The sequence below is a fragment of the Lissotriton helveticus genome, chromosome 1_1, assembly GCF_964261635.1.
Source record: "Lissotriton helveticus chromosome 1_1, aLisHel1.1, whole genome shotgun sequence".
Lineage (NCBI taxonomy): Eukaryota > Metazoa > Chordata > Amphibia > Caudata > Salamandridae > Lissotriton > Lissotriton helveticus.
In genome coordinates this window covers 181,648,227-181,660,386 of record NC_136057.1, presented here as the reverse complement: position 1 = coordinate 181,660,386, position 12,160 = coordinate 181,648,227, and the positions used below count along the sequence as shown (strand labels likewise).

Below are 12,160 nucleotides of genomic sequence, written 5' to 3'. Positions count from 1 at the left end.
GAACCAGTTGGTAAACTCACAGCAAAGACAATCTAGCGTTACTTCCACAGTTTTCTGCACTGCACTAAATGAGCACTATTACCGTTTCAAGATGGCTATGCATAGTCAGACTGAGAGAAGAATGTTTTACTGCAGATCAGACTTACTCTGTCGAAGCAAAGCCGCACCTGCGCTCTGATTTCACATCATACTTTGCCAAAACTGTAGGAGGTCTAGGAACTATTCTTGTTCACTGCCTTGATTTTGATGCTCGAGCCAGCTGTCACAATCATTTCCAGGATGGTGTCAATATCAGTGCAATCAAGAAAGTTATCTTAATTATCCTTCATCACTTTTTCCACCACTGAAACCTCATCGATACCTGTCCTTTTAAGACTAATTCCACTGCTTCTTGCTACAGCAATATTTGTTGTGGTATAGTTTCACTTTCCTGTATTTTTATTTTCAAACCAAATGTAAATACGTATTGGCAGCTAAAACTGCTAGGGGCATATTATCAAGGAACAGCGTTATAATTATCGCCGCTTTAGCGGCAGAAAACTGCTGCCAAAGCGGCGATAATGAGCTTGATAATATGCCGTAGAGAATTCCCATAGAAGACCATGTTCACACCAGAACACGGGCTTCTATGGGAATTCACAAGGGCATACTATCAAGCCCATTATCGCCGCTTTAGCTGCAGTTTTCTGCCGCTAATGCGGCAATAATTATAACGCCGTTCCTTGAAAATATGCCCCGCAGGTTCCAAAGAAAATGTGTTAAACAACTTCATGCCATTCGTTGACATTATTATGTGATCTATGCAAGATGAGTTTCAATTTCCTTGATAGGTAAATTGGGGCAAATTTCTTTTTCTACCTTCCTGTTCCAATAGTTCAAGGTTATTTTTCCACAACAATTAATTTAATGTTTCCCCGTGTCTATCATGAGGGAATTTATCCTGATTGGTTACGAAGTCATCAGCATAACCACAAATGTCGAAACCTGAATATTGATATTTATTAATATTAAAATCCCCCATCCAAACAAAAATACAATTTGGCTCATATCCTTTACAGAATTCTCAAGCACAGCAACAAGGTCTTCCATGACTCTGTACCTTGTACTATTAAAAACATTATCATAAAAGTTTATCAATACAAATGTTTGCTTCATATCCATCTGCAAAAGAGCAGGTTGAAAGAATGGGGATTTTGTATAGGTTTTCTTTACAGTTACTGGGGCAGTAGTGGATATCAATTTTGTCAAGTTGTCCTTGGCCCTCCCATGGAGTGAGGGTTTTTCTGGGGAATTTATTGTGACACATCCATCAATATTAAAATTCTGTGCGTGCCATATTTCTTGTAGAAACAGCAGCTGCACGGAGTAAATATAAATTTGCCATTACTGGTAAACAATCTTATTTTTGATCCCTGCTATATTCCAAGATCTTATGTTTAGAATCTTATCAAGACTTCTTTCACTGCTGTGTACCCCTTGTATCTTTATCCCTCATCCAACTAGATTTCTCAAGGATCCCAGTGTCCACCTGCTGCCAGTCTTGTTTACCGAGGCTTGAGAGAAGAGCAAATTGTTTTGAACAAGGTAAAGATAAGCTCTGTCCTTTGATTTCTTTGTTGAAGAATTGTTGGTGGCCATGTTTCCAAAAAAGGATTGGTACTGGAGATTTATAAGGGAAGCCTAGTGGGGCAGCTGTAATCTTCTCATCAAAATCATTAAGGTGTTGATGGATGCCCTGAATGGTAAAAAGGCAGGCCTTTACAATATTTGGATGCTGAAAAATGGCAATAATACTGTCTCCATTACCTATTTTATGGAAGGGTCCAATCCAGTTCACCCTTCTAACCCTGAAATGATTTCCAGAGCACCACATAATTTGGAGTGTTTTGGTCCATCAAACTGACAGGTCCAATGGTATTGTTCAGAAAGACGTGAGTTGATAGTATATAAATTGGGAGTCCAATATATGATGACACTGTATAGGTCTAACTATGGTTCCAAAATGTTTTTTCTTTCTTAACAACCATTGACAAAGCCAATAGTCTTGGCTTCTTGTAGGTGTAATGTTACTTGTATTACATATCTGGATGCAATGACAGAAGCAGCAAAATATCAGTTGGGTGGCACACTATGCGATGCACATATTTTTTGCGTAATTGCTTTTAAGCCACACCCTTAATTGCATCGGTTACGCCCCTTTGAAAGATCACTGAGTATTTTCATCACACTCAAAGCCCTGGTCTACATACGCGGTCAGGTTCTTGGCGCACATAGCCTTGGCTGCAGCGCACACAGACCTTACTCTGCCGCACACAGAGGAAAATAATTAGAGGGAACATTGCTCACAGTATGATGGTCTCGAGGAGACACGAGACAAGATAGCCAAGTGCTCGAGCCTAGCTCGAGACACACACAACATTTATAATTTATGTTTTTGTTTGCCATTACTACTACTAATTATGTTATATTTTTCTTTTCAGCATCTGGTCAAAGCAGTGTGACGCGCTCTATATAATTCTTGGGCAAAGAATGAGAGGGCCCCATACAGAACCCAACCTACTTTGCTGCTCTTTCATCCCCACAACACAACAACTCCAGTGTTTAAGGTAAGGAAACTGATGCTACATTTTTTTACATGGTAGTTAAAGGCTATATATGTGGTCTACATGCTGGGTGGGGTGGGTGCACATCACTATCAATTTGAGGCATGGAACTGTGTAATATAGTCTTTCGGCCTGCCGTTGAGGGCTATACCGGCTATTAAAGGCCCGAGAGGAAGGTGAGGATTTTTAACAAGGGAGGGGAACTTTAATAGCCGGTGTAGCCTAGCTACGAAGGACTCTATAGCTATTAGAACATTCTGCCACTAGAGGGCAGAATGTTTTAACAAATAAAACAAAGGCTTCATGGAGCCCGAGGGGATTGAAATCCCCTTGAGCTCCCTCACGCCTTTGTTCACAGCAGCAGCTGTGAACAAAGGCGTGTTCAACAGCTGAACACGCCTTTGTTCACAGCTGCTGCTGTGAACAAAGCAGCAAACATCTTTCCCAGGAAGGTGAGGCCACTGAACGCGCACAAAAGGGCCAACGAACACCCTTGGCATGGGACGCCCTAACAGCTGCTGCTGCTGCCTGCCTGCTACCTTGTTTTGCCGGTTTAGGGACTGCAACCCCCAGCAGACATCTTTCCCAGAAGATAGAGGCCACTACACGTGCATAAAAGCTCCAATGAACACCCGCGGCGCGGGACGCACGCAGGCGAATCTCAAGCCAAGGGCGGGCCAGTTTGCGTCCGTAAGAGTCCAGAGGAGGCTGGGCTAGGCCAACCCTCTTGGTTCCCTGTTTCAGGGTATATTTCTTGAACATAAACCTTTATCAGCGCTTGTGAGGAAAGCTGGAAGAGGGGACTTAGCACTTCCAGGAGGCTGCCGTAAAGAAATTAATTTAACCTGCACTGCATAAAAGCTACTCTCCCCTTCATAAGTCGCACTATGTCTATTCAGAGGCAACCATTTTAGTCCGATTGAAGGGACTCAGCAGGATTGGGCTGGACTGGTATCCAAATTCCAAGCCCAAGCGACGCTAAGTTCAAGAAGGCTATTGTTTGAGCAGTTTTCTGGGCAGTACACCTGAGACAATTAATGCTTCGGGAGAGCAAACAAGAGCAGGAGTATCGTATGTGCTCCTAAAACTGCGCCTAGGTTTCTGGATATTTGCCAATTTGCTAATTATTACAGGAACGTGGTCTGGTTGAGCCGGCGGGCAGCTTAAATGGGCTTAATAATTGTTATACTATTTAAATTTCGCTTTTATTGCACTTTAATATATTTTTAAGCAGTTGAATGTTTTGTAGATTGCAATTATATTACATTTTGTAGATTTTACAATTCTGCATATTGTGCATATTTTGCACAGTGAATCATTGACAAGACCAAGTATGGGGAAGATGAAACTTGTAGGTGAATCAGGAAGGCCCAAAACTTCACATAGGATAGATAGGCCACAGACACATACACAGACATCGTTATTAAAGTTTATCTCAGGAGCCATGGGGGCTATTGAGAAGCAGATTGCCAATGTGGAGGAGTCATTGTTAGTTTGTGGAGACAAAATTACGAGCCCCATGACTATATTACAAAACTCGGCCGACGATGACGGATCTTCAAAAACTTGTGAGGGAGGTGGGTTGGCTGAGACCGATAAGGAAAAGAAATGGGTGCATACAGAATACATCCGATACTGCACTTCTCAGCACTGCTACAAAACCTTTAATGGGAGAGTATCTGCACTTCTTAGCACTGCTGCGATACCTTTAATTGGAGAGTACCTGCACTTCTCAGCACTGCTACAATACCTTTAATGCGAGAGTACCTGCACTACTCAGCACTGCTACAATACCTTTAATGTGAGTGTACCTGCACTTCTCAGCACTGCTACAATACCTTTAATGAAAGAGTATCTGCACTTCTCAGCACTGTGGCAATACGTTTAATCCAAGAGTACCTGCACTTCTCAGCACTGCTACAATACCTTTAATGGGGGAGTACCTGCACTTCTCAGCACTGTTACAATACCTTTAATGAGAGAGTATCTGTACTTCTCAGCACTGCTGCAATACCTTTAATGGGAGAGTACCTGCACTTTTTCAAAGCAAGCAGGTAGTCTAGCTAGTGAGTAGCAGCACTTCTATATTTTCATTTAAAGCACTGGTAACAAGCTTGTTAACATTCAAAAGGGGCAGGCTGATGCTTTCCAACTGAGCTCTAATATTTGCACTTTATAGAGCGTGCACTTTTCGGATACAGAAACGAGTTATTGTAACGCTCATTTGTCTCACTTCAATCAAGCGTCAAACCTTTTTATCTCTTATATTAACTGGATGTATGTGTAAGAGCATCTGAGGGGGTGAAGAGGTGAAAGTGAAACTTAATGGTTCTTATGCCCAACTCACTACTCAGAGCTTTCTGAGCTGGCTTTGTTTTGGTAAACAATGCAACTAGAAGAACACACACTTCCATGAAGAAGAAAGTTCGAGATCACAGAATGAAGTCCTGGAGTTGGTAAAGGTTTCTTGGGAGGAGAAGCTCAGTGGGTTTGTGCCCTGCAGCAGCTTCCAGTCTCTCTGTCCCTCACTCCCCATTCAGCAGGCTCGGCAGTGTTTGTGTCACATGACCCCGCTCCTCTCCTGGAAACCGGACTGGAACTGACAAAAGTGCTGTCAACGACCAATCAAGTGCAAGTACAGGGAGTGGAGGGGGAGGGGGCTTGTAGGGTAAGGGGGCATCTGTGCTGGAGAATGAAGTCTATCAAGGGGGCAAGATAACTAGGGCCAATGAGCCCGTGGGCAGAGCAATTCTGAAAATGAGAAAAGAAACCAAGAATTGGTAATGCATTGGTTTCGCCTATGTGCTGACTAACAAGCTGTTTTTAATCAATCACCATCAGGAAAGAAGGAAAAAGCTCTCTGACACGTATCACTGGAGTGGAGAGGATGTGGCGCAGCTACCAGAGCTGCTGACTCGAGACCTTTGTTTCCTGGTTCGAGTCTTGGCAGCTCAACATCCTGTGATTCTGAGCAAATCCCTTAATCTCTGTGAGTGATAAATTGGGCTATATAAATCCACTAATTTAATTTAAAGCATCACGCAAGCCAAAGAAAAGGCAAAACTATGAAAAAATAGTTACACCAAAGCAGATGTTAACAGTATTTCGACTACAATAAACTGATAAGAGAAGCTGACGAGGAACAAGCATTGATAAATGCAGGAAAATATGCTACAGCCAATAGAAATGGAGAAAAAGTAAGTGCCAAGTACAGGAACCAAGGAAAATCCAGGAAAGTGAGGGGGGCCGGATGTATTTAAATCTCTTTTAAGATTTATATTAAAAACAATAGATTTCACAAGCACAGCATAATCTGGTTCCTTCTTTGTTTAGCCGGTGGTTAAGGTTGCTTTGTTGTTTTTTGAATGGTACCATCCTTATAAATATTTTTTTTTTTTTAAAACACTACCACCACTCATAAGCTAGCGGGCCCATTTAAAAGCTCATTAATAATATTTTTTCAAAATCCACACATTCAATTTTCTGGTGCACTGTGTTGTGGTTATTAGTGCGTCTTCAGCGTGCTGTGTACAATTAAGAGGCGAGACTTGTATATTTACGCATATATATCTTGTATGAATTGATTTAGAGTTGTTCCATTGCCCTTGTCCTGAGGAGGCCAAGAAGAATACATAGGCTGAAACGCGTCTGCGTCCACATTTGTGGAGGAGTCTTTGCTAAAAATTAAAAAGAGTGATTTATTTGTGACACAAGTGAGTTAGAGAAAAGATACTTTTGCCTCACTTTATACTTTTGACTACCTCTAAGTGGATCACCTTGAATCAATGGGTGATCCACCTAGAGGTAGACAAAAGAGATAACATTGTGGGATATTGGTAATGTATAGTGTTTCAGCAGAGTTTGTATATATTACATGTATTTTTGTATGTCTACGAGCAATTTATTTGTCTTTAGATCGGTCCCATGTTGTATGTGTGCCTCAAATTGACTTAGGTTAAAATTACAGAAGTACTAATGACTGGAACTAGAGCAATTGAATGTTCCCTGTCTTATAAATAAATATTTACATATTAGTGCCCCCGTAGCAATTTCTTTTGCACATGCAGGCAAAACCTAACAAGCACAGCGAAGCGCTGTGCAGGTGAAACCTAAAAAATGTAATGGTCACGCTCCCCACGTGTTCGCCAATTACCAAGAGAGAGAGAGAGATAACGAATACGTGGTGGGAGAGGGGGTAAACGTGTTCGCCAATTACCTGGCGCAGTACCATCTACTGATACTAGAGGGCAGGCTGCCTGACAACAACCAGCTGTTTTTTGAGGTAATTTGCATACCCAAAAGCCACTGCAGAGTCACAATCACTTCTGTTTCATTGAAACGAGTAAAAACAGCCTTTTTAAGCTTTTAAAAGCAAAATATGTTCATGTGTACACATTTTTTGGTACTATAGCATTACATTCAATCATGTCATTGTATTTGTTTAGTCGCCGTTATTTTCATGTTATTTATAATACGAGGGACAGGAAAAGCTGTGACTTGTTTGCATTAGTACGATTAATTATTATGGGAGGATGTTGTGCTTCATTGCACTTTGTGTGGCGATGATAATCAACAGATTATAATTTTTGGAGGATTTTTTGAAGATCCTTTTTATGGTCAATGTTAGACTAAGCTGGAAATTAATGTAAATTTTCTTAGTTATTATGACAGGCACGGTAAGAAAGAGCAAAAAACTACAGTTCCCAGAGGGCCAGACAACAACTGTGCCATGGGAACGTGAAATTAGATAAGAGGCCATACTGACTGCGCAGCACGAGCTGGTCAGATAAAGTCATTGAACAAGGGAAAAATAGAAAGAACAATAGAAACAGCCATAGTCCAGGAACATATCTCTTGAATCACAGGAAACCAAAGCCAAAGTCCAACTTGGGTATCTGGAGGAGCCGGGAGAGTCGAGGAAGTCCACAAGGGTGAAGCACGAAGCCGATGGAGGGAAGATCTCTTAAGATGAAGCAGGTGGCAAGGCCGGATTCGCTGTAGGGAGGGAGAACACAAGTTAGCAGTGTAGAGGTGGGATAATACTCGCCTCCGTGTCTTTAATAAAATTAAGACTTTCCGTCACAATCACTAGGAAAATCTACATTTTATGACAAGACCGGAGGCTCCTATTATGCTTGTTCAAAGCATATCAATAACATCAGAAGCAACAGAATGAATAGGTTTACAACAGAACATGCGGAAAACACTGTCATTGGACCAATCAGCTGATCTCAGAATGTCCTCCAAGCGGGAACTGGACCAAAAGGCCTTAGAGGCCATGGCTCCCCGCGCCGAATGCGCTCCGAAAACGGAGACGTCAATACCGGCAAGAGACATAACCCAACGAACCCACCTGGCGAGGGTAGGGGAAGAGACGGGAAGGTGGGGTTTACGGAAGGAAATAAACAGTTGGGAACAAGAGGACACTCTGAGATTAGCGGTCTTTTGTTCATACACTTTTAAACATTGTCCCACACAAAGCTGGGGTTGATCAGGAAAGTAAGGATAGAAAACTGAATCTAGATTAGTTTTTGTTCTCCTGCGAATCTGGAACAGAACACCTGTGGGAGAAAATTGTCTAGAAGAAACATCCAAAGCTCTAACATCTGAAACACTTTTGATAGAAATTAAACAAAGCAACATAGTTAACTTAGCGGATAACATTTTGAGAGAAAGGTTAGAATTAACAGGCCAATTCATGAACAGTTTAAGAACAATGGAAACATCCCATAAATGGTTATACTTAGCCAACGGAGGTTTAGCACATCGAACGCCCTTGAGGAGGCGACAGATCAGGGGATGAGCCCCAACAGGTTTGCCATCGATCTGAGCATGGTTGAGGGAAATCGCAGAGCGATAAAGGTTGATGGTACGGTAGGCCTTACCAGATCTGGCCTCAGAGGCCAGGAAATCGATGATAAAATTTAGAGGGGCTGAAATGGGATCGATATCCCTTTCCAAACACCAGCTTGCCCAAAGAGACCAGGCAAATTTGTATGCTTTGGAAGTCCCAGGGGCCCAGGCCTGGTTGATGAAGAGAGCAGCTTCTTGCGAAATGAGGACGTGAGGAGGGGGAGGCCGGAAACTTTCCAGGCCGACAGAGTCAAGGAGTTGTCCAGAATGAGATTGTGGCGAAGGCCCTGGGGATTGAGAAGCAGGTCGTCTAAGGAAGGAATCAGAATTGGAAAGTCTGTTGACATCTCCAACAAGGAGGGAAACCAGATTTGCGCCTGCCAAAAGGGGGCAACCAGAACCAGAGAAGTGGCTTGGCGACGAACCTGAGACAGAACTCGGTTGATCATCAGAAAAGGAGGAAAGGCATAATTGAGGTGAAGAGACCAGTCCTGAAGGAACGCATCTGTAGCGAGGGCCAGAGGATCCAGCCGCCAACTGAAGAACTGGGGTAATTGACAGTTGAGGCGGGAAGCAAAGAGATCTATAGAAAAAGGACCCCATTTGCGAGAAAGAGAGAGGAAAACGGAGGGACAAAGCTTCCAATCGCTGGAATCGTGGAGTGCCAATCCGCTACCGAATTGAGATTTCTGGGAAGATACTCTGCTGTTAAGGAGAAATGATGAGAGCGGCAGAATTCCCACAGACTTTTCGCTAGATCCGCCAGAGGCTTGGACCTGGTCCCTCCTAGATGGTTGATATAGCGAACCGCAGAAACATTGTCCATGCGGAGAAGGATGGAACATTTGATTCTATCTTTGGAAAGGCTTTGGATCGCAAAGGAACCTGCAAGCATCTCTAAACAGTTGATGTGCAACTTGGACTCCTCTGCGGACCATGTACCTCCAGTCGAGATTGGTCCACATCGGGCGCCCCAACCCGACAGGCTTGCATCTGAATCTAATACCAGATCCGGGGCAGTGGCGAAGATAGTGCGTCCGTTCCACGCATCTAAATGGTCTATCCACCATTGGAGCTCGGTGCGGGACTCTTGGTCTAGGGCGACAAGATCTGCGTAGGCGAGGCCCTGACGAAGATGTCTGATTTTTAAGCGCTGGAGAGCGCGATAATGAAGAGGGCCTGGGAAGATGGCCTGGATGGAGGAGGACAGAAGGCCAACGATCCTGGCAAGAGACCTGAGGGACAGAAGGGACAACTGAAGGACGGAGGCAATTTCCGCTTTGATTCTGGATACTTTGGAAAGAGGCAGGAGGAGGGAAGCGGCCACCGAGTCCACAAGGAACCCAAGAAATTCCATGTTCTGGGACGGAGTCAAGGAGGACTTCTCCGTGTTGACTAGAAAACCCAAGTCCAGGAGAAGAGACCGAGTCGTTTGAAGATCGGACAGAAGAGAAAGTCTGTCGGAATTCATGATCAGAATATCGTCTAGATAGATGATAAGTCTGATTCCGAGGGAGCGGAGTAAGGCGACCACTGGCTTCAAGAGTTTTGTGAAGCACCATGGAGCAGAAGAAAGACCAAAGGGGAGAGAGGTAAAACAATAGGTCACTCCGGACCACTGAAACTGAAGAAACTTCCATTGGGACTGATGAATAGGAACAGAGAGATAAGCGTCCTGAAGGTCCAAACGAACCATCCAATCCTTCGGACGAAGAGTGTCTCTTAAATGGAGAATAGTCTCCATTTTGAAGTGGCGGTAAATTACGAACTGGTTGAACCACTTGAGGTTGATGACAGGACGCAGTTTCTTGTTTTTCTTTTGAACCAGAAAAATGGAGCTTAGAAAGCCGGAGGAGTCGAAGGGAAAAATCTGAATGGCCTGTTTTTAGAGCAGAGAAAGAATCTCGTTTGAGATTAGGTTGGCCATATGGGAGGAAAAGACTAGAGGGGGGGAAAGGAGGTCTGGAGAGGAGGGGAAGAGAACTCTATGAGATAGCCCTGAATGGTGTTGAGAACCCAGGGATCTGAACTTATGGTGTGCCATTTTGGAAGAAATAATCTTAGACGGCCCCCCACAGGAGGGGAAGAAGAAGGGCTTACCTTGTTGGTTGGGGTTGGAGTTGCGGTAGGATTTTTGTCCTTTGCCTCTGAAGCCACGGCCCCGCTGTGGGTAGAATTTGGGCTTGTAGTCCTGGGAGTTATTGAAGGAGCCTCTGGAGCCTTGATTGTAGGGACGGCCGGAAGAGCGACCCCTGCCTCGGCTGGCCCGTCCAAAAACACGAGGAGCAAAAACTTTTTTGATAGATTGTTGCGCCTTATCCAAGGAGGCGAAAGTAGAGACAAATCTGCTGAGGTCGCGGACCAAGTTATCACCAAAGAGAAGGCCATTGGCTTTGGGACCAGGATCCATAGGAGCAAGGTTGGCCAGTTTTGGATCCAGCTTAATCAAAAGACCTTTACGTCGTTCATGGGTAATTGCTGAATTGGCGTTGCCCAATAGACAAAAAGCTCGTTGAGCCCACATAGAAATGTCCTCCGCAGAGAGATCAGCACCTTCAAGACGGTCAGATTCCGCCATATCCAGAATACGGGACAGAGGACCCACCACATCCAGAACCTTGTCCTGACAAGAGGACCATGCCTTGTCAACCCCTTTGCGGGGGTGTTTGCCGAATTTTGAGAAAAAAGTCAGAAGAGGCTGGTCAATAGAAGGAACTTGCGTGATCTTTTCAGGTAAAGAGGGTTTAGGGCACTCGGACTTAAGTCTAGACCGCACCGCAGTCTCCAACGGAAGGCGTAAACGGGCCGAAATGTATTCGCCCACATGATGAGAGGGAAACCATTCCGTGGAATTAGGGTGACGAATGGAAGAAGGGTCAAACATGGGGAGGCCCTCTGAGTCGAAAACAGGTTCAAATGTAAAAGTGTTGGATTTTGAAAGTTTGGGAGGGGGGAAGGGGGGTCAGCCACATCAAAAACATCAAATAAATCGTCTGCATCAGCCATATCATCGTCAGTGTCCAAGACGGTGGAAATAACCAGTTTTTGACTGGTGACTCTGCGTGCTTAGACTTTTGTTTCTTTTTGCCCTCGGTACCAACAAACCCCTCCTTGATAGGAGGCCTGGGAGGCACTAAGTCCTCAGTCATATGCGAGTAGGACTCGCCCATCAAAAGTGACGATATTTTGTGAGATAGCACAGGAGCAGAGTGGTCCACCTTACGTTTTCTGCTATCCCCCGCAGACTGGGCCAAGACCTTGGACATAAGGCTGAGCATTGAGTTCTCCATTGTCTTTGACATGCGTTTCATATTCAACTCCACAGCATGTTCTACAGAATTAGTGATAAAAGAGCTTAGGTCCTGCTTGAAAGAACCACCATCCTCCTTGGAGGGAATTTCTTCAGAGGAACTGTCACGTTCCATTATACCAAAGCAAAACAACAAAAAAGTGGCAGGAAAGGGTTAAGGAGCCAAGCAGTGTTGTGAGCGTGAGCAGGGCGGGTCTGAAGGAGAAAAAGGACCGCCTGCGCCAGAACAGGAAACACGAAGCCGAGCAGAGGAGAGGCTTCCAGAAGCGCTGAGGAGCGGGAGGTGAGAGCGCGCGAGCAGCGCGAGGGGACCAAGCCGGGCGAAACCACCGGCAAAGTAAAGAAAAAGGGGGGGGGGAATGTATTCGCCCACTGAACACCGAAACGGAGGAAA

General features: G+C 44.4%; 1 protein-coding gene across 1 annotated transcript in view; it reads right to left on the bottom strand.

Annotated features, from left to right (window-relative positions):
• Positions 1-11,881, bottom strand: part of LOC144760061 (uncharacterized) — a 31,329-nt gene extending 19,448 nt beyond the window's left edge. The window contains exon 1 of the mRNA XM_078646516.1: positions 11,680-11,881. Coding sequence (XP_078502642.1) covers positions 11,680-11,881 — 202 coding nt within the window. The remainder of the gene's footprint in view (positions 1-11,679) is intronic.
• Positions 11,882-12,160: the final 279 nt, after the last annotated feature.